The sequence below is a fragment of the Bombina bombina genome, chromosome 10, assembly GCF_027579735.1.
Source record: "Bombina bombina isolate aBomBom1 chromosome 10, aBomBom1.pri, whole genome shotgun sequence".
Classification (NCBI taxonomy): domain Eukaryota; kingdom Metazoa; phylum Chordata; class Amphibia; order Anura; family Bombinatoridae; genus Bombina; species Bombina bombina.
The window spans coordinates 54622851-54647367 of record NC_069508.1 but is presented as its reverse complement, the minus strand read 5'-3'; the positions used below and the strand labels follow the sequence as shown (position 1 = coordinate 54647367).

At 36.4% G+C, this 24517-nt stretch overlaps 1 protein-coding gene across 1 annotated transcript in view; it reads right to left on the bottom strand.

Annotated features, from left to right (window-relative positions):
* Positions 1-24517, bottom strand: part of SNX7 (sorting nexin 7) — a 198109-nt gene that overhangs the window by 120142 nt on the left and 53450 nt on the right. Inside the window, exons 2-4 of the mRNA XM_053694068.1 lie at positions 16570-16755; positions 8348-8458; positions 3485-3649 (exon numbers count right to left, since the gene is read on the bottom strand). Coding sequence (XP_053550043.1) covers positions 3485-3649; positions 8348-8458; positions 16570-16755 — 462 coding nt within the window. The remainder of the gene's footprint in view (positions 1-3484; positions 3650-8347; positions 8459-16569; positions 16756-24517) is intronic.

Genomic DNA, 24517 nt, shown 5'->3' with positions numbered 1-24517 from the left:
TGGCTACACATAGATGCTTCATGTGATTGGCTCACCCTTGTGCACTGCTATTTCCTCAACAAAGGATACCTAAAGAATGAAGCAAATTTAAAAAATTGAAGTAAATTGGAATGTTGTTTAAAATTGTATGCTCTATCTGAATCATGAAAAAAACAAATTGGGTTTCATGTCCCTTTAATAAATGTTAACATACATTCTGCAATACTTTAACTACAAATTCAAATTTAGAAATGAAAAAGGACTTTTGTCCCAAAAAGAATGTCCAAAAGCACAAAATTGAAATGCTGAACAGACTATACAAACAACGCTGGCAGAAACCATTATTCAAAGCAGATTCAGCCTCTCTGGCAGAAATATTAATGACCTGGAAATAGCCTACATCAACAGGTTCTCAATGTAATAAAGCAGAAAAGAGAACAAAGGAATTTTAGTTACTAAAATTGGTCTTTACTCAGTAAAATTACCAAGCACCCTGAAATTTTAAAACTTAAAGGGACAGTCTACACCAGAATTTGTATTGTTTTAAAAGATAGATAATCCCTTTATTACCCATTCCCCAGTTTTGCACAACCAACACAGTTATATTAATATACTTTTAACCTCTGATTATCTTGTATCTAAGCCTCTGCAAACTGCCCCTTTATTTCAGTTCTTTTGACAGACTTGCAGTTTAGCCAATCAGTGCCTGCTCCCAGATAACTTCACGTGCATGAGCACAGTGTTATCTATATGAAATACGTGAACTAACACCCTCTAGTGGTGAAACACTGTTAAAATGCATTCTGAAAAGAGGCGGCCTTCAAGGTCTAAGAAATTAGCATATGAACCTCCTAGGTTAAGCTTTCAACTAAGAATACCAAAAGAACAAAGCAAAATTGGTGATAAAAGTAAATTCGAAAATTGTTTAAAATTACATGTCCTATCTGAATCATGAAAGTTTATTTTGGCCTAGACTGTCCCTTTAAGCTTATTTATTTTTTTATTAAAAGAGCAAAAAGGTCTCAACCTTAGGTGTAAACCTTAAAGGGATATGAAACTCATTTTTTTCCCTTTCATAATTTAATGAAAGCATGCAATTGTAAAGAACTATCCAATTTACTTCTATTATCTAATTTGTTACATTCTCATGATATCCTTCTGGTTGTTAAAATGCATATACTATTGGAAGCACCAGGAGATGTTTGTCAGATTTTATTTTTTATTGATTTAAACAAAAAAAAGTTATATTGTTTTAAAATATAGATAAAAATACACAAAAAATCATAACATTAGAATAACAATCCTACTGATATTGAGGCTCGCACCCCAAATGTTTGAGTTCTGGAAGAGGTCTGTGAACTTGTTTGGTCATATAGGGATTATAAAAGTATTTTGTGTGTAACCAAGCATAATATCTAAATTTCAGTTTTATGTTTGAATTAGTCAAAACATTTCTGCACTGAAATATAAATGAGAGAATCTAGAATAAAACAAGGACAGTAAAAGTCAAAATTACATTTTTAGGATTCAGATAAAGCATGAGATTTTAATAAAAATGGATCACTAGTAAGCATTAAAAAAGGGACATTGCACACTATATTTTTCTTTGCATGAATGTTTTGTAGATGATCTATTTACATAGCCCACCTGGGAGTGTTTTTGTAACAATATATAGTTTTGCTTACTTTTTTTGTTTTAATAACATTGTGCTGATTTTTAGCCTCCTAACCAAGCCCCAAAGTATCAGATATAGATCCAGGTCTACAGATTCCTGCTGCTATTGTTTGTGTAATCTGTATTTTTATATAAAGCGAAGGGGGAAATGTCTGCTCTTTCTGCATTCCCAGTCCCTTCCATTGGGTGTCCCAGCCTAACTTCATCAACAGTGCTAAACAGAGCTTTTAAGTAAGGTTTTATACTGGATTTTTTTTATCAGTATCTGTGCATATTCTTCTTAATTGTAGTGTCTATTACATGCAGTTATATAACATTGGTGTAAACTATCCCTTTAAATGGAAGAAAAAATTAAAGTGCAATGTCCCTTTAATGATTATATACTGTCATCTCAATCTGAATCATTTTCCTTAATGTAATTCTGTACTGGTGCATGTATAGAGTCTTGTACTTTCTTGTATTATGCAGAATACACTCAGAAGCCTTCACTTCACCTAACCAATTAAATATAGAACCCTTTTCTCTCTAACAAGTATAGCCCAGCTAGGAGCTGAAGAAGCAAAAATGTCTTAAAACACAAAAATCGCTCTTGAAAATAACTTGAAAAAAAGCAGGCAAACAAGTTTTAGATTATGTTTTTTTTTTTTGGGGGGGGTATATGGTTTTTTGTTGATAAACAATTGTTTTAACTTTATGATTTTAAAGTGTTTAATGTCCCTTTAAGGATTGCCCATTTTATTATGTTAAAGATATGTAATAAAAACAGTAACAGGTAACCTCTTTTATAAAATTACTATTTAATAATTATTCTTTATTTATAAAGCGACAAAAAGATTCAGCAGCGCTGCCCATGGGTACAAAGATAAAAGTACAGGCAGTCCCCGGGTTACGTACAAGATAGGGACTTTAGGTTTGTTCTTAAGTTGAATTTGTATGTAAGTTGGAACAGGCACTTTTTTTAGGTGAAACTCTAGCCAAACATTTTTTTTTTTGTTTTGGATAGCATAGGATAAAGTTTGTTTTGCTATCTGTGCCCCTGTTCAGAAAATTTCACATCACTTTCTGTCCTTGTGACAATTGGATTTTCAGTATTTTGGATTATCCTGGAAAGAAGGATTGTCGATAAAGCTCTATTTTCTCTGTATGTAAGTACGAGTTGTACTTAAGTCGGATGTCTGTAACCCGAGGACTGCCTGTACAACGAAGAAACAATACAATATAAGACAACATTTTACAGACAGAGACAGGGGGAAGTGAGGGCCATATTCCTGTGGGAATTTACAATCTAGATGGGTAACAGGATGGGAAGCAGAAGGTAGGGACTGCCAAGGTGAGAATGAGGTTAGTGAGGAGTTAGATGAAGGAAACTGTTAGGTAAGTGAAATTCATTTGTTAATAGGTCGGGTGAAAAGCTTCCCTGAACAAAAAGGTCTTTAGGGAACATTTAAAGGAGAAGAGGTTAGGGGAAAGTCTGACTGCTCGAGGAAGTGCATTCCAGAGGGTTGGTGTCGCACGAGAGAAGTCCTGTAGTCTAGCATGGGAGGGGGTGATGGTAGAGGATGCAAGGGTCATTGTTGGATCTTAGGGGGCGGGCTGGAGTATATTTGTTGATGTGTGAGGACAGGTAGGGTGGGGCAGCATTGGTGAGGGCTTTGTAGGTCAGGGTGAGAATTTTGAATTTAACGCTGCTTTGAATGGGGAGTCAGTGAAGGGACGCACAGAGGGGTGCAGCAGATACAGAGCGTCAAAAGAGTTGGATTACAACAATATAGAAAATATAAAGATAACTGATAAACAAGGAAAAGTGTTTAAATCATTATCAGATTCTTACCCATGCTTGAGCTGTTAGGAAAATTTTAAAGTCTTCATTAAAAGTTAATGTCGGATGATCAGCAATTCTGTTTAAAAATTTTTGCAGTGCTTTTCTCCGAGTTTCAATAAAATCATCATTAAATCTTTCAACCATCCCTTTAACTATGAACTTTTCTGGTAACGGCTGCAAAAGGTAAAAAAGAAAAAACGAATAAGACATTTTACATTTTTAAGTGTTACTTTATTCATTTCATTTATTGCTTAGTCTTCTGGCAATGTATAACAATGTATAGCCTAGTGACTTATGAAATAAAAATCTTTGGTAAAAAAATATTTGGTAATTTTTTTCATGCTCCAGGGTCGGTACTATCTCCAGAGACATGAAACCGCTATGGGGGCAAAGTTTGCGCCATCTTACGCCAACCTTTTTATGGGTTGGTGGGAGCGGTTCCACGTCTATGGAGAGGGTAATTCCTTTTCTCCCCAGATTATTAGTTATGTTAGATATATTGACAACATTTTGGTCATCTGGTCTGGGGACAAGGATTCCTCAAGTACCTTTGTCCACTATTTAAATGATGTGGAGATTGGGTTTACCCATGAATGCAACAAGAAAAGTATCAATTTTCTGGATATAACTCTCACATCTGATGAGACCCAGACAAAAGTGATCTCCACTCTCTACAGGAAACCTATAACCGGCAACTCTCTTTTGCATGCCAGAAGCAGTCACCCCAGACATGTTTTTGGGGGTATTGCAAAAGGCCAATTCATGCGAGTAAAACGCAACTGCACTTTAGAGAGAGATTTCCTTGATGAGAGTGGAGAATTGACTAAACTATTACAACAGAGGGGCTACCCTAGAAGATCGGTGAAGGGAGCCTTTGCCCAAGTTCAAAAGATGGACAGATATAGTCTAGTAAGAGGCGGTAAATGGGAAAGACAACAGAAGCAGAAAGACAAGAAGGGCCCTACTTTTGTGACAGCTTTTTCTAATCAATACAAAGAAGTATGTTCCATTATTGATAAAAATTTGCCCATATTAATGGGGGATACTCAGATGAGGAAGCACATAGAGAAGGGCTGCAGGTTTATTTATAGGAAAAACTTGTCATTGGGCAACCTCCTGTCTCCTAGTCTCATGAAGGGAGATGACTCGGGTAGCTCATGGTTACGCCACAAAGGCACTTTTAAGTGCGGCAGGAGATCTTATAGCTCCTGTGACCATGCAGTTGTCACTGATAAATTCCACTCATTGGAGTATGAGACGAGAGGCTGCATCAATTGCAATAGCAAATTTGTAGTTTACCTGATCTTCTGTACTACATGTAACAGGCAATATGTTGGAAGGACCACCCGAGAGGTGGGTACAAGGATAAAGGAGCATCTCTCTTATATCTCCAGGGAAAGACCATGCTCGGCTTTATCTAAACATTTTATTGAAACACATTGCGGGAATGTGGGGTCCTTTAGGTAGCAGACTATAGAACAGGTAATGAGACCACCAAGAGGCGGAGATAAATTGAAGATCCTGAGCAGACAAGAAGTCTTTTGGATCCACAAACTGGATAGCCTGCTACCAAAGGGTTTTAATTTCGAAGTTGATATTATCAATTTTTGGCAGAGATGAGATGCGTTATGTTTCACAATTCAAATTCCAGTATGCACTTTTTGATAGTTCCATTGTGAGGGCTTGGTACGGCTGGAGTCAGGGACACTATATACATTTTCTTGATGTTTACTGTGCTGATTGCAGACACTTGATTATATATATGTGTATTTAGTTGTCCCTGGGATTTGGTTATGACCCTTCATACATGTATGGTACTTGACTGTGTCAGCCTTAGAGTGGGTATAAAGAATGTCTCCATTACATTGTGCAACCACATATATAGTGACTTAAATAGATTATATATATATATATATATATATATTAGGAGAAGGCTGGTGTTCTGTATCTTTGTATCCCATATGGCTATGTTTGAGGGTTTAGATATATGCTATTACTAATATTAACACCGACGTCCCGGATATTTTAACTATATGGTAGATTCTGATACAGCTAGCACGTCAATATATTTTGAGACAAAATTTGTGTGAATAGGTGCAACTTCTTCTGGTTACATTTCTCATGTGTCACAGAGCATGTGCTTGCGTATATTTATTTAATTATTTTTTATATACTTTTTTTTATTTTTATGCGGTTATATATTACTATTATATTACTGTAATGTGTTTTAATATGCCTTACCTTACACTGTATTGTACCTGATTATAACTACATTTGACATAATACTTTTAGGTCTAAAAACTGGGTAAATGCATAGATCCACTCTATTTTATACCAGACCACTACAATCCAATATGTTGTATTTCTTCCATTAAGTGGTTAACCCAGAACATAAAGAGTTAAGTACCACCCAATTCACCACAGCCAATGAAATGGTGATTGTATCTCTTTTTAAGCACTACACACTGGAGTCTAATTATGTCTATGATTAGGGTCATACAGACCGAAACCGGTCAAACGTTTCTTTTTTTTTCATTGAGTTGGATGTTTAGCTACGAGTCTAGCACTTACTGAATTTGGTATGTGTGGTCAATGTTGCTTTTTTAAGCTATTGAATTTTTTTTTTATTTTTTTTTTTATCTATTTCTGTTGTGGGACTCCATCATTTTTTGGATCACATTTTCCTTTTTTCTCATATTTGCCACGGAGTACTGGGACTCCAATCCGATCCTCTACTTTGGATACACCCCCTGAGCCAGGAACTATTGGCTGAAGTGTGTGTGAGGGAATTGCCTGCCACGTCACTATACAGAAGTTAAGATGGATTCTGTTGGAGACAGTGAGAGAATCTAGCTGCAATTTAGTTGCCTTTTCAGCTACAGAAGGAATGGGACTGTGTCAGAGTGCCAGGAATCAGACTGAGACAAGATGTGCAAAAATAATCACACCTTTATTAATATCAAAAAATAATAAAAAGTCCACAAGTCAAATAACAAGCCAGGAATCAAAACCAGAACTGGTAGTCAGACGAGCCGAGTCAGGAGCCAAAGCGAATAGTCAGGGGAGCCGGAATCAGGAACAAGGAGAACAGCATAGTCAGGAACAAGCCAGGGATCAGGAACCAGGAGGGACGTCAGACAGCCAGGTAATACACAGGAGCTCTCACAAACAGGTCTGAGACAATGCAAGGGCAAAGCATACTGAACAGAGGCCCTTTAAATAAAAAGTGATGACAGCACAATTCTGAGACTGCATCCTGTCTCACACGGATGATGACACCAGTCTGGCCATAAAAGGATGTGCAGGAAATGAGCAGCATCACACAGTATGCACCAGGGTCAGCAAGAGAGGTGAGTAAAATGGCTGCAAGCAGCACATGGCAAACAGATCAGGGAAAAAACCATGACAGACTGCACCTTTGAAGCTGTTGTCCCAGTAAGGAGGTTCCCGACTTCTGGAAGGATACGGCAGCGGTGAGTATAGGTGTAGCCGCTTGAGAAGTGGACACCGCTAACACATATGTGTGTATTCTGTTTTCCCTGCTTAGCCGTTACCCAGGAACTCTTCTATGCCGTAGTTGAGAGGGATACCTGAGCTACACCTTCCCGGTCTGTTGACAAATTCTGTACCCTGATAATAGGGCTAGGAAGTGGATTACTCCTTTCTATATACATTGTTAACAGCCTGTGTATCTCTCTCTATACACGGACTTATCTCTCTCTGCTCACGGATTTACCATTACTACATATAGGTTCAGACATTCATGGTAGTGTATTACACACACTGTACAACATTCTCTTTCCTTTTTTTTTGGACTCATTACAGGCTGTAGGAAGCGTCTAGAGGCTGTTATTTCTGCTAAAGGAGGCACTACTAAATATTGATGCAATATTTCTGTTGGGGTGCCCAAATGTATGCACCTGTCTAATTTTGTTTTGATGCATATTGCACATTTTTTCTGTTAATCCAATAAACCTCATTTCACTACTGAAATATTACTGTGTCCTTCAGTTATTTGATAGATCAAAATGAAATTGCTGACCCAAACACCCAATTATTTATAAATAAAAATCATGAAAATTGTCAGGGGTGCCTAAACATTTGCATACGACTGTGTATATATATATATATATATATATATATATATATATATATATATATATATATATATATACACATACACATACAGTGGATATAAAAAGTCTACACACTCCTGTTAAAAAAAAAAAATTAAAAAAAAATGAGACAAAGATAAATCATTTCAGAACTTTTTCCACCTTTAATGTGACCTATAAACTGTACAACTCAATTGCAAAACAAACTAAAATATTTTAGGTGGAGGGAAGTAGAAATAAAAAACTAAAATAATATGGTTGCATAAGTGTGGCTGCAAAGGTCTTTGACATAGAGATACTTACACGTTGTGTGTGTGTGTGTGTGTGTTTATATGTGTGCATATGTATTTATATATGTATTTACAGACTTTTATAAACACACAAATACATACGTATACATAAATATACACATAATGTGTGTGTGTGTGTGTGTGTGTGGAGCCTTTTGCAATCAAGTAGCTAAAAACATGAAAAAAAAATTATGCAATATTTTATTAGTGTTTAACTGTGTATGTACTGTAAATATTTCACATTCCAATTTTCTTCACATAGAACATATCCCCCTAAGTATTTTAAATAGATATTCCTATATATACTGTATATATCAGTAAATATCTATACCTATAATCATGCATGTATATATATATATATATATATATATACATACATATACATATATATATATATATATATATACACATACATACACACACATACAAACATACATCGCAGCACCTATATAATAGTGAATACTCACTGGAATGATCAATGTGGGGTGGGCATCTTCAAGCTTGCTTTTCAGCCAGAGGAAATCTTGATATCTTCTCCTTACTTCAAACTCACTTGAGTCAAATTCGCTACGTGATGTCTGAGGATAAGGGATAAATGGAACTTTAAATTGAAGAGGTCAACAGAAGTACTGGACTCTACATTCTGAACACATTGTACAGCAGTAAAAAAGCATAATATTCTCTTGACAGTACATTACCAAATCCTTCATGCACATTTCCCATCCTGAACAATTTAGTTTTCAAAACTTCTTTAACACTCAATATTTTTTTTTCTTAAATCTTAAAATAAACATTTTTTTAAAAGGTTTTTTGTTCCCCTTTGTTGCAGCTAAGAAGGGACATTTTAAAAATGTATTATAAATATATTATTTTAATAATTTTAACAGAGGTTACTTTACTGAGATAAAATATTTATTTTTGTTATGCCTGTGACACGTCACTGCCCACCAAGTAGTGGCAGCCCTGCTGATGAGCCAGTAAACAATCAGCCCCTAGGGACCAGAACTTTCTGTTAGCTTCAAAATTAAACAAACCAGCTTTGTCAATGTGAAAAGAATTATTTCCATGGCTTTAAATAGAAGAAAAAAAGAAAAAAAAAAAAAAAAAAAGACAATGAAATTTGAATATCTGATGCTGTATACTGCAAGACGAGATAGTGCCAAATTGCATATTGCGCTCTCTCTCTAAGGGCCTAACTATCTAAAATTAGTCAACGTGGCAAGAAATACCACACCGTCCCTCACAGGGGCAGATCTCACAGAATGATCTAAGAAAAAGGGGCTAAACCAGGAATTCCCTGCAAGTTGTGAGTTTACCTCCATAGAAAATAAAGAAGCTCACTAGAGTACACATTCTTGAATGGAGAGGGCAAATCAGACAAGGAGCACCTGGAACAGATAACACTTTTCAGAAGCACATACTATGCATTAGTTTCTAGTTCTGTATACAGATCTTTTTCTTTCACTTTAAAAATCTAAATGTATGTTTTCTCTCATACTTGACAGCCAACATTTAGTGAAATAAAATGGCAAGATCTACAGGTGTAATATGCTTAGAACAGTCTGATAATCATAGAGATTCTTCACAATTAGTAAGTGCCACTAGTGGGCCCAAAAGGTATAAGACTTTTCCCCCCTATCTCCATCTCCACATATATTTTAATATTTTTGCCTAATAAAATTATATATATATTATATATAATTCACCACTTTATTGTGCAGCTGGTTGCTTTATTAATTTAGGCTTTTGAAGCTGTATACGTCTCTGCTGCGGCTATCGCCTCACTATACACTGGAGCTTCTCACTTCTGCAACTTCATTTGCATTCAGCATGCAGGAAACGATCGATGGATTTGGAGTGGATAACATTTTCAGTTCAAACAGAAATACAGGTTACACCCCTTACCAGGATACAACGCTAACCGTGTAAAACGTTCCCTTCGTAGACTGACGGATTGTTTCAGATCATCGCACCTGAGCAGAGAGCTTTAAATCATTTAGTCATAACTCATGAGACAAACACTCTAAGTGTTTAAACCGAATAGGAGAGAATATAAGGCATCTTGAAAACACAAAGATCTCCTGATTATGGTGTATTGTTTTCTGATTTATAGGATCATGAAATGTACCAACATTTTTCATGAGAAATATATGTTTGCACCAGATCATGTAATGTAATCCATTACATAAATTAGGTGTCATGATCTTATGATGAAAGCTAGTAGCATCAGTGCTTTATCACAAAAAGGTCATCAATTCATGGAATAAGCTTTCATTAAAGGTAGTAAAGATAAACACTGTGAGGGACTTCAAAAATGTCTGAGATAAGCATAAGACTATCCTCCAATCTAGGGACAGTAGAGTTATTTTTATTTATTTATTTTGCAGCTCAGATAGAGCAAGTCATTTTAAACAACTTTCCTATTTACTTCAATTATCTAACTTGCTTTGTTTTCTTAGTGCCTTGGTGAATACCTAGGTAGGCTCAGAAGCAACAATGCACTTTTGGGAGCTAGCTAATAAATGGTGGCAGTGCATATATATGTCTGTGGTCATTGGCTCACTCCATGTGTTTAGTTAGCTCCAAGTAGTGCAGTGCTGCTCCTTTTACAAAGGATGCCCAGAGAATGAAGTAAATTAGAATGTTGCTTAAAATTTTATGTCCATATTTCCTATAAAATGTAAGCTTAAAGGGACATGAAATACAACATTTTTTTATTTCAGATAGACCAGATTTGATGGGCCTCTGGTTCTTATCTGCCATCAAAATGTATGTTTTTTATGTGCTCTGTTACCATATGAAGGCAGATGCTGGAAGCCCATGAACAGCAACAGCCAAGACTGCTTGGGCTTCCAGCAGTATGGGCGTAGATCTACGTTACGAGGTTTGATGGGCTATGTACCGTATGACGTAGATCTACGTCCATTCGGACCAAGGGGTTAAATAAGAAGTATTTTCAGTCTTCAATAGCCAGGAAATGTAATGAAGTACACAATATACCATGTTCTAATACAGAAATACTGCTCATAAAGATTGTTGCCAACAATAATTAATGCTACTTTTTAATATATATATATATTTTAAGTTGATATAAAAATTGAAGGTTGACAGAAATACATCAGAAGTATAGTAGTACATTTCACTTACTTTTCTAAAGCAGGATATTTTCAAGCCAATTATTTCAGAGTTAGAAAAAATGAGTTTGGAGACAAAGTCATAATAATATAATGTTAAAAGGGACAATCTATTGTATAAATGGTCTATTAGCTTAGTCAATTTCATTTTTAACCTTTTAACGCCGTTATGCCGTTCTATTCCGTCATAATTACACTGGGCTTTAAAGCCGTTATGACGGAATAGAACGTCATAGCCAACGGCTGTCCTGAAGCCTACTGTGCTTCTCAGATTTGATCGCGGTCTGGAGGGCGTTCCTAGGGACACCCCCCAGACCCGATCCAATAATTGAAATCTCGCGATCGTGCGATCGTGCACGCAATTTCAATTTGTCTACATCGGAACAGTTGTTCCGATGTAGACACTTTAACCCCGTCAGGAAAGGGTTAAACAAACGGCTTTCTTTTATTATGCGTTTACCTCCTGTATAGGGTTAAAATCATATTCAAAGTTATGCTCGTATGCCGCTCTGGATGAGGATACAGCTGGTGAAACACAATAAGAAGCAGGGATACATGCGTATGTTCCAATCGCTGGTCATTTATTCATAGAAAGGGCGTGTTGCAGGGGAGCAATTAAAGGGACACTGAATCCAATTTTTTTCAGTCATGATTCAGATAGAGCAGGCAATTTTAAGCAACTTTCTAATTTGCTCCTATTATCATTTTTTCTTCATTCTCTTGGTATCTTTATTTGAAAAAGCAGAAATGTAAGCATAGAAGCTGGCCCATTTTTGGTTAAGCACCCTGAAAAGCGCTTGCTGATTGGTGGCTACATTTAACCACTAATCAGCAAGCGCTACCCAAGTGCTGAACCAAAGATGGGCCGGCTCGCAAGTTTACATTCCTGCCTTTTCAAATAAAAAAGAAGAGAGAACCAACTAAAATTGATAATAGGAGTAAATTAGAAAGTTGCTTAAAATTGCTGCTCTATCTGAATCATGAAAGAAAAAAAGAATTTGGGTTCAATATCCCTTTTAAGGGACAGTCTAGTCTAAAATTAAATTTTCATGATTCAGATAGAGAATGTAAATTTAAACAATTTTCCAATTTACTTTTATCACCAATTTTGCTTTGTTCTCTTGATATTCTTAGTTGAAAGCTAAACCTAGGAGGTTTATAAGCTAATTACTAAGCCCTTAAAGGCCACCTCTTCTCTCAGGGCATTTTGACAGTTTTTCACTACTAGAGGGTGTTAGTTCATGTGTTTCATATAGATAACACTGTGCTCACGCACATAAAGTTCCAGGGAGCCAGCTCTGATTGGATAAAATGGATGTCTGTCAAAAGAACTGCCGTAAGGAGGCAGTCTGCAGAGGCTTAGATACAAGGTAACCACAGAGGTAAAATGTGTATTAATATCAATGTTGGTTATGCAAAACTAGGGAATGGGTAATAAAGGAATTATCTATCTTTTTAAACAATAAAAATTCTGGAGAGACTGTCCCTTTAAAACTATGTGTTATACTCCTTTAAAAACATAGGGCCCCATTAATCAAGCAGTCTATTTGTGGTTCATGCATCATCGAATCCCCAAGCAATTTACAATACAAAATCAACAAGCCGTGATTCCTTTTCAAAATATCCTAGAACATTTGTGGTATTGCATAAGCACCTTTCTAAGTTCGTTTGTAGGGTTTATTTTCTCGTTAAAGGGGACATTAAAGAGATTTAATATAAAATGTTTAGTTATGTGTAATAAAAAAAAAAGCAATATACTTTTATTTTTATTTTTTTCTGCTCCTTTATAAGTCATTTAAAAGGGACACTCAAGTCAAAATTAAACTTTCATGATTCAGAAAGAGCAGCAGTTTTAAGACACTTTCCAATTTACTTTCATTATCAAATTTTGCACATTATCTTTTTATATGCACACCTTCTGAAGAAAGAGATTCTACTGATCATGGGCACAAGCTCACAGGGTATACGTATAATAGTCTGTGATTGGCTGATGTTTGTCACATGATACAGGGGGCTGGAAAATAGGAGAAAAAATTATTTGTCAGAAAAAAATAAAAATCTACTGCTTATTTGAAATTCAGAGTAGGTGTTAAGTCATTGTCTTTTAAATTATGCACTTCTACTGCACTGAGTGGTCCTTTAACGGAGCTGAAAATCATGAATGTATCTGAATCATGAAAATGATTTTTTTTCGGTTTTCATGACCCTTTTAAGTTAGTATAAAGTGAATTATTTTTTAATAATTATTGGTTAAAGCCAATTAGAGACAGATAAATGTGGCAAGTATAAAATGTACAAACATATTTCTAAGGCCAGGTAATGATTGATACTAGTGGTCACCCACATCAAATTAAAGGCCATATTACTTGCCGCAGTGAGGGGGTAGTCTATGTTGCCATTTGTTCATGCCCAAAATTCTACGTAGGTAAAACCTATCGTGAGTTTAGGGAAGGCATGAAAGAACATAGGAGAGATATACTGAATGAAAAAATTAAAGATAGTGGTGTAGCAAGACATTTCGCTGAGGTACATCAATGCAAAGTGCAAGACCTAAAATTTATGGGTCTAGAACTAATTGACATTAGTGATAGAGGGGGCGACTGGGATAATCTTTTATTAAAATCCGAGTGTAAATGGATATATAATCTACACTCGTTGCAGCCCAATGGTTTAAATGAAGAATTAAATTTCGCCCCTTTCCTCAGTAATTAAATATGGCATATTTACTATATAGAGTCAATCGTGGTTAGGATTTATAACCTTTTCTCTATAATGCTATATTGATGCTTTATTGCTATATATCTGGGCTATTTTTCCTATGTATGGATGCCATTAATTTAATATATACCTTTAAGCATTTTCTTGCAGTTATTATTTTCTATGAGATTTGGCAAGTTAAATATACTTGGTATTACCTTTGCCCATCACGGTTGATATACGAAGTAACTTGTAATATTATTTATTCTATGTATTTTAGTCTCTGTTAAGGAGGCTATGATCCTTTGTGTTTTTGTTTAAATATGTGCAATTATATATTCTGTTTTATTTCACCTGCTGGGTCTGAGCTTAAATAGGAGCTGACTCTTTACACCGGATATTGATTCATTCAGCTTGAGAAAGCCCTCTGTGACGTAGGGTGAAACACGTGTAGCAACAGTCAGCATCGGCTTGTTGCCGACCTCCACGCTGTTTGGAATCACAGCGTTTTGAAATTGCAGTTACTTCTGACTGGATCCTTTATACTTCATGGTGGATATCCTTGGAAAGGTGGTGAGCAGGAGCTATTTTGTTTCAACGATAACACGGGGGTGAAGAATCTCTGTTATTCAGGACTCAGGTAATATTGCTAACGTACAGTAGCTCAGCGTTATACCCGATATGAAATAGGGCGCCGTCTTCCCTGCTGAGTGAAACGCTCGGCCCCTTTTGGCATTAGTTCAGCTCCCTCTTGTGCAGAGCGAGTGAAGGGGATCTGTTACAGGGACTTTGATATACAAACCTGCCCCGACAGTGTTATTTGAACACTTGCAAATACGCTCTGTACCACGGTGAACTTTCCCATATAAATCCAGTCCGACATACATATTAGGAAAAGTGCCGTTTATGCTCTAGCTGAGCTGTACTTCAACACGGCTTTTTTGCATTTTACAGTGGACGCACTGAAATCTTGGATAAGAGAGCTCTTCTGTGTGTATGAGGGGTAACGAATGCATTGCATATGCTTAATGGATGATGAATTGTATCATTTCTTTTTGTTTCACTTTGCACATTATTTTTCTAATATTATAGCAATAAATGACTTTGTTGCATTATTGTAGACAACCGTGTAAGTGTGTTTAGACTGAGTGGTTCACAGCTCCTTCTCTATATTTATATATGACTTTATGTGTAGTGCTGGATAAGGTTTACATTTCTTTTCTTTATTAAATTTAATTCAATTGCTTAAACCTCCTTGCACCTGGGGTCTCATCTCAGTATTTAAGGCAGGTGGCCCCAGATCACAGTCCAACTATAATCCTGTACTAGCTGGTACAATATTAATTAATTATATATATATATATGGGTATGTATATATGTATATGTATATATGTGTGTGCGTGTGTATGTGTGCGTGCGTGCGTGTACATCAATGAGTTAATTTACCAAATTCTTTTAGACACTGCACCTAAAAAAAATGACTTTAAATTAAGATAGCATAGAGGCATCCTGCTTTAAACATGAAAAAATATTTGCAGTAACAAAACTTTTGATTCTGAAATGTTTGTGCAAACCTCATCAGCTTTATGAGTGGGTTGTAAAGACAAATTCTACAGCTATATTGGATACATACTGTGTGTGTGTGTGTGTGTGTGTGTGTGTGTGAGTGAGTGAGTTAGATAATCGTTTATATATTATATACCCTTAACCCTTTTGTGACAGGGTCAATTTGACTACAACAGAACAATGTTCCGATATAGACAAATTGAAATCGCGCACGCAATCACAAGATTTCAGTTATGGGTTCGGGTCAAGGGGGCATCCCTATGACGCTAGGCACGCCCTCCAGACCATGATCAGATACAGAAAGCGCTTTTGGCTTCAGGACAGCCACATGGCTAGGACATTTTATTCCGTCCTAACGGCGCTAAAGCGCAGCGCGGTTAGTACGGAATAAAATGCCATAACAGCTTTAAAAAGGTTAATGACAACCCATGTTGCCTGTACGACAGCTGTGGTTTTTACATTAAATTGCTACAAAAACACTCCCTGATGGGCTATATAAATGAATCATCTACAATGTACCTTTAAGGAGTTAAACAGTGTGAATCTAGGCACACAGAAATAGTGTAGTCTTGCAGCTGCTGCTGTTGGCAAGACCCACGCTATTATTGGGCTGAAACCCCTTAGGACACGCAACATGCAGGGAATATCTCTGTTAAAAAATGATAGTAAACTCCCCCCATTTTAAAATAAGACCTGGAATGTTAAATGTAACTCCATCTAAAATGTAATTATCAGTTGTAATGAAGATGCGCTATAACTTACTTTTTAATATAGATATGAAATTCAAATTCCCCGCACCCCACCGCCCACTTCAAGAGTAAATTTTTCTGTGAGCTAAAGGTTTGAATTGTTCTCCAATCAGTGCTCTATCTACAACAAAAGTGCCATATGGGGAGAGCGCTGGTTGGACAACAATTCAAACCGTTAGCTCACAGAAAGATTAACTTTGAAGTGGGCAGCGGAGAGAGGGGTATTTGAATTTCATAACTATATTAAGAAGTTATAGTGCATCTTCATTACAACTGATGAATTAAACACCATCTAAAATATCCCTAACATTCCGGATCTGATTTTAAAAAAGGGGAGAGTTTACCATCACTTTAAGGGGCTAAATAAATATAAATATAGACTATAAATATATTACACCCACACATACTATTTTACATGCAACAAAGGAAAAAATATCCACCATTTTTGTGCACTGTACGTTCTGTAGGCGGCAGTTTGATTACCATACTTGCTAGTTTTTAAGTCACATACGTGGAAGAAAAAAGTCAAATCACATTACTCACCTTTGTTGCAATTCTGTACGTAATGAAGGTTTCAATCGCTGTTACATGAGATTCAGGTTCATCCACTGTAATGAATATATCCTTGATGATATCTGGTTCGTCCTCAAACCTATACTGGTTTGTCATGGATGACGGAGAGGCTAATAACAGAGGACTGAACGAATTCCCATCATTCAGCGCAGCATCCTAGGGGCACAATATATTGAGAATTTAGTGCAATATAATCCTGGTAAAAGGAAAACATTTAATTAAAATACTTATAAAAGTATTCGGTGCAGCATGATAAGGGTTAAAAGGTGCATGGAAGCCAAAATTAAACTTCCGTTTTGAATAATAAAAAAGGAGCATAATAAAACAGCTTATGATTTACCACCTACTCTGCATTTCAAATATGCAGTCGATTTTTGTCTGACAAATGTATTTTTTCTCCCATTTTCCGGCCCCCTGTATCATGTGACAGACATCAGCCAATCACAGACTAGTATACATATACCCTGCAAGCTTGTGCAAATGCTCAGTAGGATCTTGATCCCTAGAAAGTGTAAATAAATTTGATAATGGAAGTAAATTGGAAAGTGTCTTAAAACGGCTAATCTGTCTGAAAAGTTGATTTTGACTTGAGTGTCCCTTTAGGACAGAATTATGGAATTTACTTCATTACCTTGGTATCCATTGTTGAACAGCATACCTAGGTAGGCTCAGAAGTATGCTGAGAAGTAACAATACTGGAAGCTATCTGGTAATTGGTGACTACGCACATATGCTTCTTGTAATTGGCTCATCTGCTGTGTTATCTAGAGCTGAATTAAGGGTTACACGTTTCTATGCAATAGTGCAATAAACACTTTTACACTTTGGGGCATTTTCGTTTTGCACTTTTATATCTTTTTAAAGGAGAACACTTGTTGCTCTAAAGTTGTTTAAAACTGCATGCTTTTTCTAAATGACGACATTTTACTGCCCCTTTAAATACAATGAACTCTTATCTACTGCTTGCCTAAGTACACGGTCCCTTTAAAGGGCTGATGATTCAGAGAGAGCATGCAATTTTAAGCAACTTTATCATTTACTCCTATTATCAGATTTTTCTTCATTCTCTTGCTATCTTTATTTAAAAAGCAGGATTGTAAGCTTAGAATCCGGCCACCTAAATGTAGCCACCAATCAGCAAATGCTACCCATAATGCTGAACCAAAAACGGGCCGGCTCCCATGCTTACATTTTTGTTTTTTCAACTAAAGATACCAAGAGAATGAAGAAAAATTGATAATAGGAGTAAATTAGAAAGTTGCATGCTCTGTCTGAATCATGAAAGAAAAAATTTGGGTTTCGAATTCCTTTAAAGTTTGTTTCTAGTTCTGGGAACTGCAAGTGCATAGTGCAGACTTTACAAGCCTAACCCTGCTATATACCTATCCCTAACTGTCTTAAAGGGCCACTAAACCCAAAATCTTTCTTTCATGATTCAGATAGAACATACAAATTTAAACAACATTACAATTTACTTCTATTATTTATTTTGCTAAATTTTTTAGATATCCTTAGTTGAAGAAAAAGCAATGCACATGGGTGAGCCAATCACACAAGGCTTCTATGTGCAGCAACCAATCAGCAGCTCCTGAGTATATCTAGATATGCTTTTCAGCAAAGAATATCAAGAGAATAAAACAAATTAGATAATATAAGTAAATTAGAAAGATGTTTAAAATTGCATTCTCTTTCTAAATCATGAAAGAAAAAGTGTGGGTGTCATGTCCCTTTAAATAGAGATTATCAGATAATAAACAGCAAAGTAATGGTTATTTTGTGAACCATTAGCCAACGCTATATGCTCAAGTGATAAGCTTAGAATGGCTCCTCCAAATATGCCAAGTGGTAGGTAGAATTTGGCTATTAAAAAACAATGGCAGCAAACAAGGTGCTTATGCAGTCAAACTTTTTCAAACTTACATAGTATGTTAATTAACTAACTGCAGAAAAAACTTGTAGATACAAAGAACTTACTTAGTTTACTGTCCCTTTCAGTTAAATCAAAATCCATTGTGTGCATAAATTAATTAATTTGGAATACAAAAACTGACATGCTTAACGAACCCTCCATTTTTGAGTTTTTTTTCCCCAAAGGCAATTAGCTATAAAGTTTTAGGTCATAGGAACAGTCGCTAGATGTAAAATATGCTGTTTTAATTAGCATTTTAATGAGGACTTTGTTCTAACATTTACTTCTAGCTTTCCCTCTCCATATGGCTGTAGAATTCTCGGTTGGATAAATTATTAAACGACATTTCCTCTCAGAATCCATAGCGATTAGAAAATGTAATATTTCATAAGGCAGTGCTTGACAATTATGTTCAAAAATTAGGAGCCAGTAAGAATATTTAGGAGCCAGGCATATTTTTTAGGAGCCAGACAGTTGGATTTGTATATAGATATATGGAGAATAACCCAAAAAGTTAGGAGCCAGGGGTAAAATTCTAGGAGCCAGTGGCTCCCAGGCTCCTGGGTTTGTCAAGCCCTGTCATAAGGGATACACATTTTCTCAGCTCTTAGACTGATATATGATAAAGTAAATAGTAGTTTTGTTATGAAGGTCTTCAATAAAAATAAATAAAATAAATGCATAAACAAACATTACTTGATTTAGATTTTTCTTTCACTCCACACATCCAGTCATTGACCTATTCCTGCTGTTTCACCTTAAAAACCATCTTCAAAATTTACCACTTCCTCACACAAAACAATATTTGAATCCACTTATTTCCCGCATGGACTACTGCAACGCCATCCTGCTTTCCTTAGCTGCCTTCTATCTCCTTTACAATCCATAATAAAAGCCTCTACTAGGCTGCTCTTCCTTACACGTCGCTCTACATCAGCTGCATCTCTCTGCCAATCCCTTCACTGGCTTCCGCTAGCCTCCAGAATAAAAGATAAAATCCTGACTCTCACATTGAAGACCCTAAATAACACTGCTCCCCCCTATATCTCCAACTTTGTCTCAAGATACTCTCCCTCCCATCCCCTTCACTATACTTGCAACCTTCTTCTCTTCTGTTAAGAGGAAGAGCTGGGTGAATATCTTATAATCATGTGACTGGTTTAAAGTGTTCTCACACAACTGCAAGAAAACAAAATGAACAATATATAAAGAATGTTCCATTTGTTTGCTTTTATAAGCTTTCAACTTAAAGAGACAGTCAACAACAGAATTGTTGTTGTTTAAAAAGATAGATAATCCCTTTATTACCCATTCCCCAGTTTTGCATAACCAACACAGTTATATTAATATACTTTTTACCTCTGTGATTACCTTGTATCTAAGCCTCTTCTGACAGCCCCCTTATTTCAGTTCTTTTGACAGACTTGCATTTTAGCCAATCGGTGCTGACGCCTAGGTAACTCCACATGCGTGAGCACAATGTTATCTATATGAAACACACGAACTAACGCCCTCTAGTGGTGAAAAACTGTTAAAATTCATTCAAATTAGAGGTGGCCTTCAAAGTCTAATAAATTAGCATATGAACCTCCTAGGTTTAACTTTCAACTAAGAATACCAAGAGAACAAAGCAAAACTACAGTTAATCATCAAATCCTAGAAAGGCTGTCTTTGGAAAAATGTATCATTTCAATCAGTGCATAAAAGTGGCTGATAATTACAATAATTTGACACAACATAACAAGGCAGCAATAATATACGTTCAATAGTTTGTCATTTTCAAAATGTGTATGTTAATAGAAAGATAAAAAAAAAAAAAAAAGTGCAGTAAATTTGCCTGAATCTAGGCAGTTATAAACACAGCAACAGAAGGGATCTCTGTGTTCACTTATAAAAATATTTTAATTCTGCATTTTTCTACAAAAAAAATAAATAATGTTTTATATTTATATATATATATATATATATATATATATATATATATATATATATATATATATATATATATATATATATACACACACACACACACACACACATACACACCCTGTTCCAAATTATTATGCCAATGATATCTCTCATTTACCTAAATAATTGATGTAAACAAGTCAGCATAATTCTCATGTTATCAACTATTAAGAGTACAATTCAAATTTTATTGAACAAACCTCCTAATGATAACAGTATTTTTTTTCAAAATAAAAAACTTACTGTGCGTAATAATTTGGAACAGTGCATTGTAAGTTTCAAAACACTTTATTGGTTGTAAAGAACTGAAAATTGTCATTTGTTGTGTTTGCAGCATATTTACTGAAATCAAAAGCTTTTTCAATCAAACTTTGAACAACATTTTAACTTTTTAAACATTTTAACAGGTCACGTTACATTTTAACATAGGACCCCTTATTTGATAGCAGCTTCACAAGTCTTGCATCCATTGAACTTGTGAGTTTTTGGACAGTTTCTGCTTGAATTTGTTTGCAAGATGTCAGAATAGCCTCCCAGAGCTGCTGTTTGGATGTAAACTGCCTCCCACCCTCATAGATCTTTTGCTTGAGGATGCTCCAATAGGATTGAGGTCAGGGGAGGATGGAGGCCACACCATGACTTTCTCTCCTTTTATCCCCATAGCAGCCATTGATGCAGAGGTATTCTTTGCAGCATGAGATGGTGCATTGTCATGCATGAAGATGATTTTATTACGGAAAGCATAGTTCTTCCTTCTGTACAAGGGAAGGAAGTGGTCAGTCAAGAACTCCACATACTTTGCAGAGGTCATCTTTACACATTCGGGGACCCTAAAGGGGCCGACCAGCTCTCTTCCCATGATTCCGGCCCAAAACATGACTCCACCACTGCCTTGCTGACGTTGCAGCCTTGTTGGAACAGGGTGGCCGTCCACCAACCATCCACTACTCCATCCATCTGGACCATCCAGGGTTGCACGGCACTCATCAGTGAACAGGACTGTTTGAAAATTAGTCTTCATGTATTTTTCTGCTTGTGAGCATTGGTTAGTGGTGGCCGAATGGAAGGTTTATGCACAGTTGCAAGACTCTGGAGGACTCTACACCTTGATGTCCGTGGGACTCCAGGGGCACCAGCAGCTTCAAATATCTGTTTGCTGCTATGTAATGGTATTTTAGCAGCTGCTCTCTTGATCCGATGCATGGATCTGGCAGAAATCTTCCTCAATGTGCTTTTATCTGCACGAACCCGTCTGTGCTCTGAATCAGCCACAATTCTCTTAATAGTGCGATGATCACGCTTAAGTTTTCGTGAAATATCTAATGTTTTCATACCTCGTCCAAGGAATTGAACTATTTCACTCTTTTCGGCAGCAGAGAGATCCTTTTTCTTCCCCATATTGCTTGAAAATGGTGCTCTGCTTAATAATGTGGAACAGCCTCCTTTAGTAGTTTTTCCTTTAATTGGGCTCACCTGGCAATCTAATTATTACAGGTGTCCGAGATTGTTTTCAGTGATCAAAAGAGCCCTGAGACACAATGCCATTCATGAGTTAAACTGAAAAAAAAAAAAAATATTTAAAAGGGACAGTCTAGTCCAAAAAAAACCCTTTCATGATTCAGATAGAGCATGTAATTTTAAACAATTTTCCAATTTACTTTTATCACCAATTTTTCTTTGTTTTCTTGGTATTCTAGGTTGAAAGCTTAACCTAGGAGGTTCATATGCTAATTTCTTAGACCTTGAAGGCTGCCTCTTAAGAATGCATTTTAACAGGTTTTTCACTACTAGAGGGTGTTAGTTCACGTATTTCATATAGATAACACTGTTCTCGTGCACGTGAAGTTACCCGAGAGCCATCACTGATTGGCTAAACTGCAAGTCTGTCAAAATAACGGAAATAAAGGGGCAGTCTGCAGAGGCTTAGATACAAGATAATCACAGAGGTAAAAAATATATAAATATAACTGTTGGTTATGCAAAACTTGGGAATGGTTAAACAAGGGATTATCTATCTTTTAAAACAATAACAATTCTGGTGTAGACTGTCCCTTTAATCTTTGTGACACTGAAATAGAATTTGCATAATAATTTGGAACAGGGTGTGTGTGTGTGTGTATATATATATATATATATATATATATATATATATATATATATATATATATATATATATATATATATATATATATATATACATACACACTTTACTGTTGCTATGGATACATCTAGGAAAAGGTTTTATACCATTGTATCTAAAATCCAGCATTCTGTGGTCCCTAATTACAACTTCACTCAAGCTCATAAATGTCATGTTTCTATGTTATATTGTGTCATAACAGAATCAGAATGTCAACCACTGCCTAGTGAGTCACTTCAGCATTAGCATTTGCTAAAATAAACAAAAGGTTACAATGCTACCTCCATATTTGCACTCAGCCATTCACTATGAAGGTCCTGAAATAATATGATATGAAATATAATTTTAAGTGCAATATAATTTATTTTAAATAGTAAAAGTATTTTTTTTTTTTTTTTTTTTTTTAAACTGATGTAGTGTTTGTTATCAGAACTCAGTTTCGAAGGCAGTCCCTGCTTTTCAACAAAAAAAGATACCGACGACAATTTTGATAATAGAAATAAATTAGAAAGTAGTTTAAAATTGCACACTATGAGGCCTATTTATCAAATGTCTGTCGGACCTGACATCGCTGAATACGGAGAGCAATACGCTCTCCGTATTCAGCATTGCACCAGCAGCTCTTGTGAGCTGCTGGTGCCACGCCGCCCCCTGCAAACTTGCGGCCAATTGGCCGCCAGCAGGGGGGTGTCAAGCAACCCGATCGTACTCGATCGGGTTGAATTCTGGCGATTCCTGTCCTCCTCATCAGAGCAGGCGGACAGGGTTATGGAGCAGAGGTCTTTAGACTGCTGCTTCATAACCTGTGTTTCTGGCGAGCCTGCAGGCTCCCCAGAAACACGGGCGTTAAGCTCCATTCGGATATTGATAGATAGGCCCCCATATCTTGCTAATATTTAACTCTTTATAAATCAGTGATACTTTGTGCACTCTGTGCTGCACTGGAGTCTTCTGTGATAGTATCCTTATTGGCAGCTGAAACACATGCATTGTTCCTTGTGCACATGCCCAAGCAGGCACACACTTCTCTCCTTCCCTTTCATGATCTGCTAATTAAGTACTGTAGCTGTGAAGACCACTTTCTTGTAGCTGTCTTGTCCACTTTCTTGACATCGCTGAATGCGGAGAGCAATACGCAATCCGTATTCAGTGTGAGCTGCTGGTGCAACGCCGCCCCCTGCAGACTCGCGGCCAATCGGCCGCCAGCAGAGGGGGTGTCAAGCAACCCGATCGTACTTGATCGGGTTGAATTCTGGCGGTCTCTGTCCGCCTCATCAGAGCAGACGGACAGGGTTATGGAGCAGCGGTCTTTCTGGTGAGTCTGAAGACTCGCCAGAAACACAGGCCCTCAAGCTCCATTCGTAACTTGATAAATGGGCCTCTATATCTGAATTAAGAAAAAAAATAATAGGGGGTTCATGTCCCTTTAAGAACAGACAGTAAAAGACAAAATTAACAATTCATTATTCAAAAAGAGCATGCAAATTTAAAGGGACAGTCTACAATAGAATTTTTATTGTTTAAAAAGATAGATAATCCCTGTATTACCCATTTCCCAGTTTTGCATAACCAACACTTGTATATTAATACACTTTTTACCTCTGCGATTACTTTGTTTCAAAGCCGCTTTCCCCCTTATCTCAGTACTTTTGAAAGACATGCATTTTAGCCAACAACTGCAAACTCTTAAATAACTCCACGGGAGAGAGCACAAAGTTATCTATATGACACACATGAGCTAGCAGTGTCTGTCAAAATGCATTGAGATTAGAGGCAGTTCAACGGTTTAAAAATTAGCATATGAGCCTACCTAGATTTAGCGTTCCACACAGAATATTTAATCAACAGATAAGAGCTAACCGGCACTACAATCCAAAGGAGTTGGAAAAACTTTATTATTT